Consider the following 18,963-nt stretch of genomic DNA (forward strand, 5'->3'; position numbering starts at 1 on the left):
GGAAAAAGATTTGAAAAGATTTGTCAACGTAAAAAAAAAATTACACACATACAGACGGCATTTAAACAGCGCCGTGTAGACTTCTGAGATCCTCTGTAAGCACATTTGCACACAAAAAAGAAAAATTATCTTAAAAATCTAATCAAATTCAAACTGAACTTCAAGTTTGACTCTTCAGAAAGCTACCAGTAATCAGTTGATGTATTTAAAGCTGTTTATTTGGGACAAAAATGACACAATACAAGCTCAGGTCTCTGCAGTTTTTTTTTTCCAGAAATCACACAGCAACACACACAATACACTTGGCTTAAAATTGATAGATCATAGTTGTTGTTTTTTACCTATTTGAGAAGGATTATTCTAGCTTTATCAATCTACTGCCCTGATGTTTAAGAGGGATGTTTTATCTGCAGGCCAGAGGAACCGGTGTAGGTACCAGATTGACTCGGGCTGCCAGATTGACTCGGGTCCTGCGTCTTCTGATGACGTCACTATACATTATTGGTTTAACGTTTGCTCAATTGCGCAAAATATTGTAATTGGTCTGGACAACTTACTAAAGTAATTATAGCGGGGTGTACGTTTTATTCGAGAGCGGGATTGCGGCTTGTAAACGGACAATTTTACGAAGAAAATCGCCATGGTCCCTGCGCCTCCCGATGACGTCACCAGATTCTCCGTGGGCCTTGCGCCTCCCGATGACGTGACCTTATGGCAACACCACTCAAACAAACTACATAGAGCCCGCGGTCTGCATTTGTAACGAATCAATTTTATTAAGTTAATTTAGCGGTTTCTTTTTTCTTAAAAGCTTGAACAAATATTCAAGCCATTTTACAAATAAATAAAAAAAACAACAAAAATATTTGACAATTGGCTCAATGTTTGGAAGAATATTGTTAACAAAAATGGAAGGGCTAGCCAGACTAATTTATCCAGCATATATCTTAAATGTACCAAATACCACAATAAAAAAAATAATCAAATTCATCACAATTTTATCTGGAATAATAAAAAAACATGTGATCAGAAAGAACAACATCAGTACAAAAAGGAGGAATGAACGTTATTGATTTTACAGTGATGAATGCCGTGATAAAATTAAATTTGGCTGCTGACTTTTATTAAAAATGAAATGAGTTTATGGTTTAGTTTCCCTTCACAACTTAAAAAAAATTGGAGGAATTAAATTTCTCTAAGGTTGTAACTTCTTTGATCCTGCAAAATTACCGATTAAATTGTCAGACTACCACACAGGTATTCCAAAATGATGTTAAAAGTTTTCATGCCTCGACTAATTTACAGGAAAATAACCGCAAATTAACAAAATAAAATTGATTTGTAACAAATGGAGACCGCGGGCGCATAATCTAGTTTGTTTGAGTTGAGTTGCCATACATAGACGTCATCGGGTAGCACCCGAGCCAATCTGGCAGCCCGAGTCAATCTGGTACCTACACCGGGCGGTGAATTGCCTCGCGGATTCACGAGGTGTGGGCTTGTGTCACCCAAATATAAGTGTATTTCAGAGAAGATGTATTCAGCCTTTTAGTGCAGAACATCAAAGTATGTCAGTTTATCAAAGCAGTAAATATAATATGAGTTTTTTCCTGGTTCTTTTGTATTTCCATTGCAGCTCTGATACAAGCAGTTCTTCAGCTATTTGTGGGCCTCAGCACATAGATTCTGAATCTGCACAGCCTCCACACTGTATACATCACTGCTCCAGTTACTCCTCAGCCTGTAGTACGATTTAACAATGCAGATACCAAAAATAAACCTGCTGCTGATGTTAAAGAGACCCACTAATCGCTGCCTCCCACAGACGTAACCCAGCTTTCTTTGGCTTGAAAACACTGCAGGGAATTACTGGCAAAGTGATTATGTTTATTTCAGAAGGTTCTGAGTTTTATTTTATTTTATAGAATATATTTGGGAACTCATTTGACCCTTCTTATATATATAGGTTGTACTTATGTCTTGAGTCTCAACTTGTCTCGTCTGTCCAAAGGACTTTGCTCTTGAAGTCAACTTTGCAAACTTCAGTCGTGTTGTTCCGTTCTTTTTAGAAAGAAGAGGTTATCTCCCAGCAACCCTTCCAAAGAAACCTTTCTTCTTCAGTCTTTCTCTTTATTGTGTTGTGGTCAACTTTCACTTTTAACATACTAGCTGAGGCCTGCAGATTCTCAGATGTAGCTCCCGGGCTTTTTTGCCTTTTGTTAGAGCATTGCACGTGCTGACATTGGGGCTTTGTGGAACATGCCGATAAGCTACTGTGTTAAATGTTTTCCACTTGTGAATAATTTTTTTTTTTTACTATGCAGTAATGGACCTTAAGTTGTTTGGAAAGGGCCTTATAACCCCAGATTGATGGGCGGCAGCTATTGCTTCAGTAAGGTCATTGGTATTGCATTAACAAACCTCTGAATGCAACAGACCAGCAGGCGGCCAGAACTCCTGCTTTTATAGAGATGGTCACACTTGCGGATGATTGGGTGTTATTGAAATGCTTTAATCACAAGGAAATCCTATGAAAGCAGAAAGGGTTACTCAGTTTTTCCTCCCATAGAGTTTTAAATTTTGGAGCCATCTTTATTAAATTAATAATGAGAGTGGAGAATCTGTGGCGCGTTATTCTTCAATTGAGATTAGATTTAAAGGAGCATTGCACAAGTTTATAAAAAATGTCCTTATAATTTCCCAAAGTATAAAATTAGTTTTCCTCTAATATCTCAGTTGCCTTTATGGGCTCCATTAGTCAGTTCATGAGATAGGGATTCGGGCCGAATCCTCTGACCGCGCGTGCTCTCGTTCACCTGGTTACTTTGTCATATCTCTGCCGCATTAGTGAGAGAACATGGGCTAACTTCAATATTTATAACTTTCTTACCTCCGAAAACATTGCACCTCTGAACAAAAGACCTGTGCATTTGCAGTGGCTGATGCTTTTCCTCTTTGCCCATTCCCCTGCATAACACTGTTGTCAACTTATCGCCAGATGGTTCTATTTCAAGCCTTTTAAAGCCTTTCAAAGTCAACTATAGGCATATATGATGAATTATCACCTTTGGCAAAAAAAGTATTAATTTTTTATGAAATATTAGTTGTTTTCTGGTGCTGTTTTCCCAGCCTGGATGAAAGACACTTCCCTTGCAACACAGTCTCTCCCCATGTGAGGTCTAGAGCCCTAGAGCCGGTGCAGCATTTGATCAAAACAGAGCAGTTGCTGTCGCTGTGCAGATTAGGTGCTAAAAGAGCCACTTTATTGTCTCAACTTTGAGGAGAAGTGATGGCGCTCTGCTTCACATCAATGCTTGTTCATGTTTCTTACTGGGCAGGGGGAGTGCGTACGGACAAGGCATGTACTTCCTGGTAGGTTATGACCCGGTCTACGTAAACCGGGTCATGGCCACTCGTTTTCTAGGACAGGGAGGAGCTGCTGCACAGAGAGCCAAATTCACGAGGGATACTCAGACTTGACATAAGCAAAATGCCTTTTTGAGCATGTTTTTGATAAAGGAACAGCATTGTAGCTAAAAGTTAATTCTGCATTATATAGGTTCTTTGAATAATATTACAACCTGGAAAAAATACCAGGTGGTTTAATTATGTCCTGATGTTTAAATGTCTAGAATTAAAAAGCTGTACTTTCATTTTGCTTTTCTTTTTTCTTTGTTATTATTTTGTTGACTGGATCTTCTGAACCACAGTAGGACAGTACGTCGCTCAATTATGGTTTAAAAAAAATCTCCGACCTTATGATAACCCATTTGCTAAACCGCTTTAAGCACAAATCTGTTGCTGAAGGAAAGTTACCAATTTTCCAGGGAGATGCTCCAAAAAATAAGTGTTCGGAGGGAAAGGATCACATGTTTAGGGATGATTTAGAAGCATGCATGGATGATCAATTTAAAGTCTCAGGACAATCCATCTGCTTGTTGCTGAGACCGTAGAGAAAAGGTCAGATAATCACCAGTCACTGGGTCATGAATACTGAAACACATCAGCGTCATATTACTGAGACAGACTCTACATATGTCATTGAAATGACGCCCATGATACCATCGCTGTTGATTAATGTACATATCTAACTTATTTTCAGTCTCTCTGCGCCGTTCTTATTCTGGCGTGTCAAGGCTTCATCGTTCACTGCATGATGAGTGTAATCAGGTGCTAAAGCAGATTAACTTCATCTGATCTGTATGCTGAGATTATTGGAGGCCAGCATTCAGCAGACATGTACTCCTGACACGAGGCACATCCAGTCACATGAACAATTAGGACACCCCATTAAATGTCCAGTTCTGTAGTAAAAAGTGCTCTCAATTATTTTTATCTTATTTATTATTTATGTCTATAAAACAAACTTGACTTGTTTTACTCATTAAATGAAAGGTATGAACAAAAATGCATTTTTGAGTTAGGACCCCCAACCCTCTAATGCTGGTTTAGTTCCCCTTTGGTGGAAATAGCTGAGTGAGACGCTACATGCAGCCACCAGTCTCTGACATTGGTCCACGTTGCTCCACTCCATCTTTCAGCTGTGACATGTTTGAGGGTCTTCTTGTAGTTAAAGTCTGTTAAAGGTCACCTCACAGCATCTTAATGAGATCAAGATCTGGGCTTTGATTCAACCCTGGACTTTTTATTTCTTCATTCTCAGGCAGTCCTTGGTGGATTTTGTGGCATGATTTGGGTCGTTCTCATGTTGCAGGGTCAAGGTCAGCCTTTATTTTAATTTTTTACAGGTGATCTCACATTTTCCCCAAGCACCTAGTGAGCAGCAGTGCATCCCCAAACCATGACACCTCCACCTCCATGCTTCATTAGGTTTATGTCAAACATGTTCTCTGTCCTGGTTTACAAATAATATAACTTTAGACTCCTCTGTCCAAAGAATAATATTCCAAAAGTCCTCATCTTTGACAATGTTCTCAATGTTAAAGTTGTGCAGTCTGTTTTTGAATGCAGATGAATGGACTTTTGTATCTAAAATAGAAAGAACCTCCTAAATGTCCCATCATCTTCCTTTGAGACCTAGTCAACCAGACTTTTGAGCTGCTGCAATTTTCTCTCTGAACACCGTGGATCTCACCACAGTGTTCACTGTGACTGCATCAGGAGAAGCAAACTAAATGTCTGAGGTTTAAATGGGGCCATCCTACTTCAAAATGCCGAACAGTGATGTTCTCATCGTGTGCACTTGATGCGATCTGCCTGTGTGTGGTTTTAGACGTTTCAAGTGGCAGTAAATGTGGAGGTGGTCTAATTTATTCCTCAACTTTTTACCAAAATATATTGAAAGTAATCAAATTGCATAGCGTACACGCTTGACCACATACTAAAGATAAATACAATAATACATAAATGTGCTCAGAGTAGACTAGATCCAATCATGAAGACGACATTCTGCTTCTGTTCCATCAGCCTGTACTGGATTCTGAAGGGAAATTGATTTACGTTTAATTTATAAGTACTTTATGGATCATGAGACCCCATATATTAACTTTGATCAATTTAACAATCAGGTGAAATTATAGTGAGTAATTTAAATAAAGGAAATGATAGATCTGTGGATTCTGTGAAAATAATCTACAAGCCTGCTATGTTTTATATTTACAGTTTTTATTTTGCTTTCTGTTATTCTCAAAATGCTTTCCCGGTTCTTGGGGGGGGAGAAACGTGTTTGAGAACAGCTCTGATTATTTGATGGTAATTACTCCGAGTGAAAGTGAGACAGATGTGACTTGTTTCAAGGTAAACCTAAGAAATTTGGTAATCAAATCATTCAGCTCATCAGCCATTACAGAGGAAATGTCAGCTCAATTTCCCTGAAGGAGGCTGACACCTTGAGTCATTAGTGCACCGCCGTAACTAAATGTGGGTTTATTTCTGTGCTGATCATCTGATCTTAAAACAAAAACACTTATAGGCTCATTCTGGGAAAGATTATTAGAAAGAGGAGCAGAGAGGGATTTTGACATTTTTCAAATCGGCTGCAGTCAGAAAAGCTTCTTATACTGTTCATTTTTTTTTTTTTTTTTTTTTTTTCCATATCTTTGCTAAACACATGCCCTACTTTTCAGTGTTTGGGAATATTTTGATATAGGTCCTGCCTATGTACATATTTTCTGCATTAGAAATCGTGTGGAAAAATTCTGCACTGAATGACGGCGCTTTGATGTTCCTCGACAGCAGAACAGCTCCAAATCAGTTCGGTAGAAAGCATTACCATTTCCATGCTGAACCCCTGGATTACAAAACAGCCCACCCTGTTTGCAGAGACCAGACATTATAGGCATGTGGTTAGGAGGACAACGCAAAGCCTTATTGACGAAATAAAACCCTTTCGGAGTATGGGTTGGGTTCTTTTAGCCTAAACTCATATATCTTATCAAAAGACGCACGACTGCGTGAGATTTATTAAGCTTCTTTTAAATTATGAAGTTCACATGTGGATCTCTTAAGATTTGCTAGAATGACCTTTAAACTGTTTGACTTGAGTCAAATGCTTTGAGTCTCCTTGCACAAGCACCTCACAGTAGTTTGCTGGGGTTCTGACCCATTTCTCCAGACAGGACTGGTGTAACTGGGTCAGGCAGGTAGGCCGTCCTGCCTTTGGTTCACTTTGTTCCTTCCTGCTGCCCTTTATTTGAGAGGTTTATGATGAAGCTAAGATAACTACAACACAGTACTTTATTGTCATTACAGACTGAGAAATGAATTCAAAAGTGTACGTTGTGACTGAACAACCCATCTGTTTGGTTTTTAGCTCTACATCACAGGTAATTTAGATACATTTACTGTGCAAACATTCGGTACCAATAGTTTTTAATCTTAGAGACAGCAAGCAGGTGTAGCTAACTGCTAATTAGCAAACAGCTAATGTATTAGCTCCAAGCCAACCACTAAAAGGCGCGTCTGACTTTAACTTGTTCAGAAGAGATTAAAATGAAAGTACTGCATGCAGCTTATGCAATTTTATTTGGTTTAAACAAGTACAGATGACTTGGATATTAGATCAGGCTTTAGCATAGCGACGCGGTGACAGGAACAGTGTGATCTGATTGTTGCGAGACCAGATTATCCTTCAATTGGACGTTGTTATTTAAGGAATGAGGATAAACTTCTAACTTGTATCTTATCACATTCCAAACGTAGTTGTTTGTTTGTTTGTTTGTTTCAAGATTTCAAATCAGTTTTTTCTTATGGTGAAACGCTTTTCCTTTCAAAGAAGTCACTGCTGTGCTTTGCAGCTAAATATGGGGTTGCAATCAGTTCAGCAAAATCAGTTTTCCTGTTGTACAATAAAGTGCTCATTATATCATAATTTGCTGTAATACTAATGAAAAATAATGTTTTTAAGCACTTTTAAGTTAAAAGTTGCTTTTAGGAAAGAACAAAGTCAGTGTGGTTTGCTCTGACGTTACCAAAAGCTTCAGCAAAAGTGAAAATTTAAAGTTTGGTTTTGAAGGCAGAGAGCTTAACAAAGTGGGGACCAAACAGAGAAAGGTCAGTATTTTCCAAACTGTGACCTAAACACTGTCAATAGACGTGAAAATAAGAAGACTATACGCCGTCTGAAAAGTCTGAAATGCTCGAGCTTATGTTGTGCATTGCGTGTGACCTCGTTATCCAGCTTTTTTTTTTTTTCTTCGCCTGTACCTACAAGCTTGAAGGATAGAAACTGGCAGAACCAGCACCTCTGGGTTGCACATGACAGAAATCACTAGGTGGACTCACCATAATTACACAGATTTGTAATTGTCAGTATGTCCGAGGCAGAAAACTGACAGCAGTGTACATCATCGCTTCCTCGGGGCAGAACGGCCGGCGGCTGTCGCTGCAAAAGGCTTTCATCTGCTATTTACTCTGCTGTTTGTTGCGGTTTAGTTTTCAAATCATATACAATAATACTGATGTTGTTTGTAATATTTTATAATTGTTATTATTGACTTGAATAAAGAAAAGAAATCCTACAAAGTTATGATAGTGTGGAGAGTTTCAACTGTTTTTCCTAAATTTACCGTTGTTGTTGTTGTTGTTGTTTATGATTGTAATCTTAGCTGAATTTATTGGCTTAATCATCTATCTTAAATGATCCTTGGAAAACTGAGCGGTGTTTGCTAAATCCTGGTTATATTTAAAGAGCATCCAGCCTAATATTACAGCAAAGCCTCTAATAGCTGTTTTGGTCAACTAGATGAACAGACCTCCTAGAAGGTAAAAGGGAGGTGCACACCAAGGCCTACAAAAAATAAAAAAATATATATATGACAGACATTTCTGGTCAGATATGTGATGGAAATATTTTTTATTGTTTTAGCAATGCTCCAGAAAGGGTTTTCTTTGGCTTTTAGCATGTTGGACACCTTGATATCCGCCTACTGTGCACACCGACCACAGAGAGATTCTATGGAGCAGCAAAAATATAATGTTTACATGGAAAATGTTAACTTATCACATTTGGTGCAACGTACAACAGCAAACAGTCATTGCATTATTGCAACATCCCTTTGCTATAATAGTAATATGCACACTGAAATTGTAACAACAGAGCTAGAAAGGAGGAATTTATGATTAAGTTGGACGTATTAATGTGTGAAGGGAGATTTTACTGTTGCGGCTACGGTAAATTAATTGTCTCTTGATGAGCTTTGAGCAGTGATCAGCAGGTCAAATGCTCAAAAAGTCAAAGATTTTTAGTCCTGTTGATTTTAAATGCTTTAAAACTAAGAGCTACACCCATTTCTAGCATACAAATGCATTAACTGCAACCTTGCATATTGATGAAGTCTTTTCAGTTTACATAAAAAAACAGATAAAGGTTTGAGACGTGGATTTTGATGCATAGTTGTGGGTAATCTTGTAATTCCTTTGTTTTTTATTGGATTCACAGTTAGCTACCGCTATCAAATAACCTGCAGTTCATTTTCATTCTTTTTTGTGTTCTAGTTTGCAGTAATAAAAGAATCCTGAATCAGTCAAAATTAGAATTGGTAGGTCTTACCTCCAAAGAAAACTGTAAAAGTTCATCCGCCAGGAAATACCAGGTCGGTTAATCTGCAGCTCTATACTTGGAGTCACTTTTAGGACCATTCTACCTGTTTTTATCATAAGGCTGATTTCTGTTTTCATAAAAAATATTCCAAGTACTACCTTCAATAGTCATTGCATATTGGTTCTCCCTTTATGTCACCAAACCAATTTTAAGTAACCAAAATAGTTCTTTTTAATGTAAGACACAGTTGCTTTAAAGTTGCTAACAACTGAAATGCATAAAACGCCCTCTAAAACTAAAATAATTTTTATTTGATATATCTTTCCATGTTTTTTTTGTTTGTTTTTTGCTAAACAAAACACACAAAATTAGCAGTTCGTGTTAGAAAAGGTCTTTGTTTCCTAATCACGTAAATATTATCAACAAAACTGCCCCAGAAATTATGAATGTAAAATCTTTTGTAGGGAAGTATTTCTTTAAGGGAACCAGTGATGAATAAGTTCAGTTTTTTACATTCCAGTAAAGAAAAGATAAGATCAGATTCCTGCATCGTCACTGGCTGCACAGACAAAGCATGCATTTCCCGACAGTCCCCAGGTAAGCTATAAATGTACAGGTCTGTAATCTAAAGGGAGTTAACCACATTGCACAGTCCAAGGGGACCCGCATTCCCATCAACCAAACTTGGACACAGCACATATACACATACTCAAAATTCACACATGAATTTGTTAGTCACTAACTCATTCTTAAAAACACAAGTTTGGGGGGTTTTGCAAAAAGAGGAATAACTTTAAAGTCACCGTCTCATCCGCACCCAATATTCCAGCCCAGTGCACATGAGGCATCTTTGATCCTTCATGTATATAAATAGAACCACTTTAATCCTTCATAGCATTCACAGCAGACTAGTTCAGCTCTTTGACCACCAATCAACACTTTTCCAACTCTCACTTCACCTTTCCCTGCTTTCTCTGTGGTCTAATCACGAGCTTACGGCCCCTATAAGCCCTCAGATGTGCGTGTGTGTGGGTGTGCGCATTTTGACAGGGCTGCAATGCAAGGGGAAAAAGGTTACCTGCTCCTGGCCGGCTCTAATGAGAGGCTTAAATCTGGTGTTCATTGAATCTGCCTCTGCTGAGATGGAAGATGAGTGGCTTTTTCTTTTCATGCGGGAGGACTCTAAGAGCTTACCAGTCTCACTGCACCACCACTCTAAGCTCAGATCATCCAACATACTGCCTTGTACTGTTTACAGGATCTGCTTTTGATCAAATAAGACTGCCCAGAGATGATGGCTCTTATCTGTGTACCACCCTTTTGTCATTATGTGACAAAGGAGCCTTTCTGCACTAAAAAACTCTGTTGTGAAAGCTGTGACTTTTTTTTGTTTGCAGGCTTAGTAATAATTATATTTTTTTTGGTATAGCGCTTTTCTAAAAACTCAGAAATTTTTTTCAAGAATCAAGTAAAATTACAAAAAGGACAGTTAAGTACTGTACATCAAACTATATAAAAGAAGAAAAACACTTATATACTTAGAAATACACAAAAGCTGATCTCTTTTTTGAAAATAGTGTTTTATTTAATTTATTTATTCTAGATTTTCTTGAACATAAAGCAGAATTACATAGTGTGTGTGTATATATATATATATATATATATATATATATATATATATATATATATATATATATATATATATATATATATATATATATGTATGTATATATATATATATATATATATATATAGATAAATAGATAGATATATGTATGTCTACACAAAATTCCAGAGAAATGTTTGTACAAAGGCAAAAAGTATCTTTGTAAAACTATCTACACCTCTTTTAAATAGTTTTCCCAAATTTCCATGTATTTTATTGGGATTGGGCCTTGAAAAGATTAATCGGAGATGCAGCCCATGGTCCCATTGGAAGTTTGGAGGAGCTGCAGAGCTCAACGGCTCAGGTGGGACAATCTGATGACAGGAAAGGGGTTTCATGTGATTGACCAAAACAAAGTAGTAAAACAATGTGTAGCAGAAGAGAAAGAATACTGGATGTTTCTAAAAAGTTTCACATTAGCTGTCGGCACTTAGCAAGATCACACAAAGTTCATCTGAGAACTCCTATCTCAGCATAAAACTTCCTGCAAAGTGATTCAAATCGCTGCTGAGAGCGACTCTAAGTAAAGAGACAACAGAAATGTTTATCTTAGTGATTGAACCCGTTGGCAGGTGTGACGCTGTCTCCTAAGAGCTGTGATTGGTTGAAACAATGAAAGAACAACACAAATACCTTCCTGGTAAGAAATGGAGAGAAATTAACTGATTAGACTGGATGAAGAAATGTGCGACAAAAATTGATGATGGAACTTAGCTAAATTAAATAATTGTCACACTGCGTCAAAATGTTTGAATGTTCCTTTATTGATGCAGCTTATTGTTATCTTTACTCGCCATATTAGTCATTTTACTGCTTCACCTGTTAGCATTTTACTGGGATTGTCTGCTTGTATGAAGCGGTTGGGGAAAAAACGGGAAAAATGGTGGAGAAAAGCGAACCGAGAGGCAGCGCCTCTGTCCGCCCAGCTCTGGATCATGGCACAGATAGGCTGACTTTGAAGCGCATTGCCGAGTGATCAGTGCGCCTACTTCTCTGCTTTTATGCACCAGCCTGGAAAATGAGAAGGGCTGCGAGCAGCAATCAAAAGACAGCATCAGACAAGCAGAGTTCTAAATAGCCATTTTGTCTATATCATCATACAACAAATACCTCTTTTACATATTTTTTCTATGTATTTAGAGTGCATATTATTATACTTTTTCTTGTCTAGACTTTTACAGTCTGTAAATAATATAAAAATTCCTCTGTACTAGATTGTTTGTAGATATCTCCACATTTTATTTACGATCCAATATTTTTCTTATTTATTTATCCTCAACAAAAATACTAGAGCTGCACCTTTAACCTGTCCTTCCGCTGAAACTAATTAATTTCCCTCAATGGGAACAAAAAAGTTTATTTTATCTATATATTACTAATTGTATGATTGTTTTAGAAGTTTATGTGCTCATTTCCTCCACTGTTGAGGCGGTGTATCAGCAAATCAGCTCTCTCTGTTTCCACCTTCTTCCTGCTTAAGACACTCTTAGGCTCACTAAAGGTCCTCCTCTCTACTCGTAACATTTTTGCACTTCAGGAGCGTTCTTAAGACCTAAGCTGCTTGGTGAACAACTTTTATCTCACCAAGGTAAAATTCAAAGAAAATCTTGGAATTTGAGAAATTTTAAAAAAATGTTCCTAAAAAAAATTAAGTCACTAAGTCTTAGGATTCTTTGTGAGTATGGGCACTGGCCTTTTGGGATGAGTCATAAGATTGTTAAAAAAAGAGCCAACACTATAATTTTGCTTTTGTGCGAGAATTTGTTCTTTCCCTTGGTTTACACAACAAATTTGACTTATTTAAATGAGCTGTAAGTAAGATATTTACTATAAAATCAACCTAAATCATTCTCATTTGTCACCTGGGATGGAGGTAATATTCCCAATAAACAAACGGTCATCTCCATCAACAATGTATTAGTCACGTTTTTCTCCTTTCAAACCTAGAGGTACGGTCCGGAGCTACTTCAGTTCAGATTGCGACCTGTGTTTACTTCCTGGTTCCTGAGCCAATCATTTGAGAGTTACCAACACAGAGTGCAGCATTTGGTATTTTATTTTGGCTAAAGAGCAGCAGCCTGCAAACATGGAAACCAGTAAGACAAGCAGACCAGAAATAGAACAGAACACAACATCATATAGCTACCCGTGTAAGTAAAAATTCACAACAGCAACGCCTGTTTAAAAACTGCATATTAGATTGTTGTGATTGGCAAGCTGTACCGGTTTGAGCCACGAGGTGTCAGCATTACTTATAGCTCCTTTAAACACTGTTTGATGCTAGATTAAAGTCTTAAAGGTTGATGTAGAATTCTGGGTTCTTTCCACAGTACGGATTTATCCTCAAAGTCATAGATAATAATGGCTAAACACCTTAAAATTGACATTTTTTGGCTGACAAACACAAGCTGACACCTACTGATTGAAATGGTTAGAGACACAAGACCTCTTTGAAATGAGAAAAGCAATCTTCGTGACTTTGACTTCGCTCTCTAATCTGATCTCTGATGGCCAGGGCATCAGAGTCATTCACTTCACAGAAGTCGACGGATTTCAAAATTAAGCAGACGGCAGGAAGCCGCCTCTAAAATGTGCCGCTGCAGTCCATGGTGGAAACATGCGAGAAACCCTGCAGATAAACAGATGAATCGGTGTATCCAAACCAGAAGAAGGACAGGAAAGATTGTCCCTTCTCACGCTCAACTCTTTTAGTGGCATGCAGCACAGAGCTGCCTGGTGGGTTTTCCACAGTCCTGCCATGACAGAGAGCGATGAACTGTCCTTTCCTCTCTTATCGGCGCTGCTGCAGCCCCACAGCGACTGGCTGCAGGCCTGCAGAGACTTTCTCTCATTTTCTCTCATGCGCATGCAGACTTGGGTTTGCATTGCCCCAGTAATGTTATATAGTTTCATGCAGCTCTCTGCAGAGATTTCCATTCTTGTTTCGACTAAATTTCCTCTTTAATTTGAGCAACTATGACAAACGGCTTTTCTGCATTGTGTTTAACACATCCGAGTTCTTCATCGCGCGCTGTTTTAGGAGTCGTAAATCTCCACTTTAGTTCACATTAATCTCTCAGATGATGTTTTCCAGATTGCACATACATTCAGTCACATTTCCAGAATTCCTGAATTCATCACTTCAGGTTTTTTTTTTTTTTTTTTTTACTCCACAAGCTGAATGTTTTGGTTGACTGCCTTTTTTCAATTTTTCTTTCCTCTTATAAAAAGCGTGCATTCTCCTGGAACAGACCTTCCACCTCACGCTCGTAATATAAATCATTATGACACCGTTGCCAGTATGGGTCTCCTTTCTTGGACTTTTTTTTTTTCTTTTCTTTCTTTGTTTCTGCGCTCTCTCTGGCTGTACGAGCTTGTCAGCCAGCGCCGGCCGATGAGCTCACTCTTCATTCCACAGCGTCGTCTCCCTAGCTTCCCGCTCCTGATTGCTTGCTGGTGTTTTCCCTCGCTGATTGGGAGGCACGACGCAGAAGACAGAAAGAAAACACAGCATGGTGGAGTCATATGGTGTTATTTGTAATTTACGCACTGCCATCAGCAGTTTCACTCCAGAATCTGTTATTTTTATGATGTTTTTGAAAGACTTGTAGCTACATCTTTATAGGGGAGCTATGAGCATTTGTTGTGCTTTGTTTACGCTTTTGCCATCTTCTGCACAATTAAATCTCTATAAACCTTTCCAAAATATAACTGATTCTTTCTTTTTACTTTTGGAAACTTTAAGTCTTCTTCTTTGTTCGGTGTCTCATAAATTCCTGCTCTCTTCATCCCTCAGCGTTGCTGCGAGACGAGGTCGTCCAGCTTCAGGATGAGGTCCACCTGTTGAGGCAAATGAAGGACATGTTGAGCAAGGACCTGGAGGAGACCCAGGGTGGCTGCTCCGCCAATCTGCTCTCGGCCACCGAGCTCCGCATGCAGCTGGGGGACAAGGAGCAGGAGCTGGACCGTGCTAAGGAGGCCTTACAAGGTCAGGAGCCAGCGCGGGCGTCTTGTTGTGTCACCTAATCCAACATGGTCCGTTTGTTTCCAGCAGCCACGCAGCTCAGTGATGGCGAACACAGCTGGAGTACAAACTTAAACGCAAAATGAACCGTTTCTCGGCAGAAGAAGGTTCAAGTAAGAGAGAAGGTTGGCAGGAAATCTGTTCAGTGTGACAGTCAAAACTTTTCACATGTGTTTACGGTGCAGGTCACCCATCATTAGCAGGAATCTCATATTTATTTTCCCGGATTTTTCATGGATCTTCTCTAATCCGCACTGGTTCAAAATTACACTTAAAGTCTCAAACGCACACAGTCGCCCTTATCTAATTGCTAGTTAGAAGTTTTTTGCAGATGAACTACACGCTTTTTATTGCCATAGACACAGTCCTGGTATAATTCTGGATGCTTGATAACTTGTCTTAGTATAAATTGTAGAGCCCATTTAAATCGGTTGCTTTTAAGCACAATCTATAAATTCTTAATTGCCAAAGCTTAATGTTGCCTCCCTTCTCCGTTCTGCTTTGTGTGTTTGGGACCATTATGCTGTTGGAACAACCGCAGTGTTTCTGTATTTCACTCATTTGGTTGTTGATTGAAAGCCTCAACATGATACCACCACCACCACCACCATGCTTAATGACTGGTGCAGCACAATTCAGCTTAAGAGCCTCACCTTGACTCCACTTAACAGCCTTTCTATCTCTGAGGCTGAATTGCCAAATCTTTGTTGTGCATGACCAAAAAAGACATTTTCTCCAAAGAGCCTTTTGGCTTGTGCACAGTTTTAAATTCAGTTTGATCCTGAAGGTGTTCATTTGGAAGCGAGAGTTTGTATTTTTTGGACAGCACCTTCGCAGTCCACAGCCACGTAGGACAGGCTTCTCTGTGGACAGCGACGCTGTTGTTCCAACGTCTTCCTGCCTCGGCTTGAGTCTTGGGGATCCCTGTGTTGTTCTTTAATATTATAACCACATTTATTTCAACTAATAGTTTGGTCCAGATGGTCACACATTGTGGTTTTCCAGCAGGACAATGATCCCAAACAAAATCGGTCTTCCCAAAATCTCAAACTCAACCCATAGGACAAAAAAAGTGTAAGTTATGCTTAAAAGCCAGATCCATGAAATGAAGCCAATCAGTTTAAATTAAACTCTACCAGTTGTCCAAAAATCCAGCCACAGTTATGCGAAGACATTATAGATGGCTGCAAAATGGATGTAGGGTTAAACCTTTCTTGTTTTAAGTCAATTATGAATGCAAAAATAAAGAGCGATTTTATTTTCTGTTTATTTGTTACTTTGTTTAATTTCAGAAGTTTACAAAAATTAAGATTATTATGCCTTTGAACGATTTTCACAAACCCAGATTGGGAAGTAAGCTTTGTGAGCTTCACAACATTTGTGTTCAAAGGTTTCCATTGGATTGAATTTCCAGATTTCTGAAGGTGCAACATTCATCTGTTCAAACAATTATATTCAAGCATAAACTATGGTGGTTATACTTGCAAACAAAAGTTAAATGCAGGTGAAAATGCTGACAGAAGCTGGTGGGTGGTCATTATCCACATAGAAATGAGTCCTTTGTGTGTTTCTTCAAAGAGGAAAAAGCCATCACTTCAACAGCAACATAAAAAGCCTGGTTACAGGTTGCTAGTGCACCTCTGTCCTGTGGTCTGACAAAACTAAAATTGCAGCCTGCATTTCTAATGGAGAAAAAGGGTCTTGGCATCCTGAGAACAGCATCCCAGCCGTAAGGTACGGCAGTGGCAGCATCCTGATGTGTGGCTGTTTTGCTGCAGGAGGGATTGGTGCGTATCTTAACCCTGGGCACCAATGGGTCTTCAAGTTGGACCCTAATCGTGACAAATGAGTTAAAAAATGGCTTTTAGGCAATAAAGTAAGTATGTGTCTCAAAAAATTTGAGAGCAGTGCTGAAATGGCTTGTGTTAGCAAGGCGGCCCAAAAACCTGACTCAGTTACACCAGTCCTGCCAGGAGGAATGGGCCAAAACTACAGCAGACTACAGAGAGAAGCTTTTAGAAGAAAACACAAAGCCTCTTAACCAAAGTCTATCAGTTTATAAGCTAAATACCGACAAAACACTTGAGGAAAATGTATGTGAACGTCTGAATTTAAAAAATGCATTTGTGTTCTGGGTTAATATCTTCCTTTTTATTTTACGTCACAGAAAAGAAAAGACTACCAGAGCTGTTGTTTTTTAAAATCATTACAACTTTGCATTCAGACCAGGCCAGAAAAACTGTAACCGTTTCACTCCATTGACCTTTGGTACAACAGAAAGCATGGCTCACTGACAATAAATGTAAATTATTAGCTGGGTATTATTGTAAGAGTCCATCATGTGACTCGGCTCAGTTTGGTTTATTTATGCAACATCAGTTCACAACAAAGGTCATCAATTATGTACTTAACTGGATCATATCTCACTCTTAGAGGCGCGAGATATTACTCTCTTAGTGGCGGGGGTTGTCCTTGATGAGCAGCCTAGCACATTTCAGCTGAAACGTATTTTTATTGACATTCATAAATCAGAAAAGCTGTTTGTTTTTTTTATTTGGGTTAATGAGATCACTGATGCTGACCCTGTGTTTCCCTGTGTGAGCTGAGAGGCCTTATACCTAGAAGAGGGGAAAAACCCACCAAAATGATATTTTGTGCATTTGTGAAACAAATGAAATTGAAAGTGGCCGACAGAAGCAGCGGTTGTCTGTGGGTTCGCTGGGTTTTCCGTACAGATCTCAATGAGCTGCAGGGGTTGAACTGCAGGACCTGTAACCGTCACCTCACTGCTGCAGAACAGGTTTGAGGGTTCAGCGCGTAAAACGCCGAGAAGATGATCACTGACAGCAGGAATGCACCCGCAGCGGCACGTGTGTTCGGTTATGAAAAATGCAGGTTTCAGTCTTGACTCAGTGTCAGTTGGGCAGGACAACTTTTTTTTTTTTTTTTTTATCTCTTGTTGCTTGCAGAGTCCCACCTGTTGCACAACTGTTGCTGAGCTGCTCGGTCTCACTCTTCTTGGGAATGCTATCTGTAGATGGTGCTTCAGATAAATCCACACGTCCAGCTGTGCCGCTTGTGTTTTGTGTTGATTACCTGCCTTTTCAGATGGTTATTTCTCAGATTTAAAAAAAGAAGAAATGCAGGCAACCCTTTTATTAACAGAAGACGCAGTGCCACCCAGTGGCTCAGATGCCTTCTGCTTCAACTAAAAACCTTTCTCTCAGTGTTGTGATGCTCTGACTGTAAAGTTGGTGATAAGATGTTTCCTTGTGCTGCACAGCCATGAAAGCGGACCGGAAACGACTAAAAGCTGAAAAATCGGAGTTGGTGAGTCAGATGCAGCAGCTGTACGCGACGCTGGAGAGCAGAGAGGAGCAGCTGAGAGAATTCATACGCAACTACAACCAGCACAGAAAGGTAACACCAGCCATGCTGATTTATCAGCACTAAGACACTGCATGCATGTTCCAGCTGTTTCAGCACTGCAAATTTAAAAGACCTTTAAAACAAATGTACACAGCAACTGAAGACTGTCACACTTTGTCACCTTTTATTTAGATTTTAAGTATTGGACCAGCATAAAGTGTATGTGTGACTCTGAAGTTGAAGGGAAACTCTGAAAGGTGTGGAAGACAGTTTTGTTTTTATTGGTTTGCACATTTTTATTTCTGAACCCTGGTCCTCAAGGCACACTGTCCTACATGTTTTCAAATGTTTCCCTGCTACAACACACCTGACTAAAATGATGGCGGTTCAGAAAAACCCTTTTAATCAGCCATTAGTTGAAATCAGGTATGCTTAAGCAGGGGAACATCTTGAGGACCAGGGTTGGGAAGACTGCCTTAGAGAAAGTCCAGTGCAAAGACGTGTAGAAGAAAACTACCACTACACATTACCCTGAACACATTGGCACTCTGAAACACGGTGGTGGCAGCCAGCCTGACGTGTGTCGTATACACTGCGTATCAGTCTGGTAAGGAGCTGGTAGAGCTCGATTTCAAAGGCGGGGCTAACAAGGTCAGCATCATCGGGTTAGAACAAATCCGATAACTACGGATGTGACGCAAAAAAACTCCAAGCGACGCGCTCTGTTTTTTTAAATTTGTGTTCCGTGAAACGTGTCATGCTGTCGAGCGAACTCTCCGGGGAACAATTTTATGTGCCGTTTGTCTAACAAAAATCAGAGGATGAATGGTGTAGTCGCATGCACTTTCTAAATCTCCCAAGACACAAAGCAACAAAAATCTCTGTATGTGTCTTGACTTTTAT

The 18,963-nt window shown here is 39.2% G+C and overlaps 1 protein-coding gene across 1 annotated transcript in view; it reads left to right on the top strand.

Moving 5' to 3' along the window:
• The window catches only part of kaznb (kazrin, periplakin interacting protein b), a gene marked incomplete in the record, with an annotated part of 138,442 nt that overhangs the window by 98,679 nt on the left and 20,800 nt on the right, over window positions 1-18,963 (top strand). Inside the window, 2 exon segments of the mRNA XM_036151379.1 lie at window positions 14,464-14,655; window positions 17,975-18,111. Coding sequence (XP_036007272.1) covers window positions 14,464-14,655; window positions 17,975-18,111 — 329 coding nt within the window.

Source organism: Fundulus heteroclitus, chromosome 20 (assembly GCF_011125445.2).
Source record: "Fundulus heteroclitus isolate FHET01 chromosome 20, MU-UCD_Fhet_4.1, whole genome shotgun sequence".
Classification (NCBI taxonomy): Eukaryota; Metazoa; Chordata; class Actinopteri; order Cyprinodontiformes; family Fundulidae; genus Fundulus; species Fundulus heteroclitus.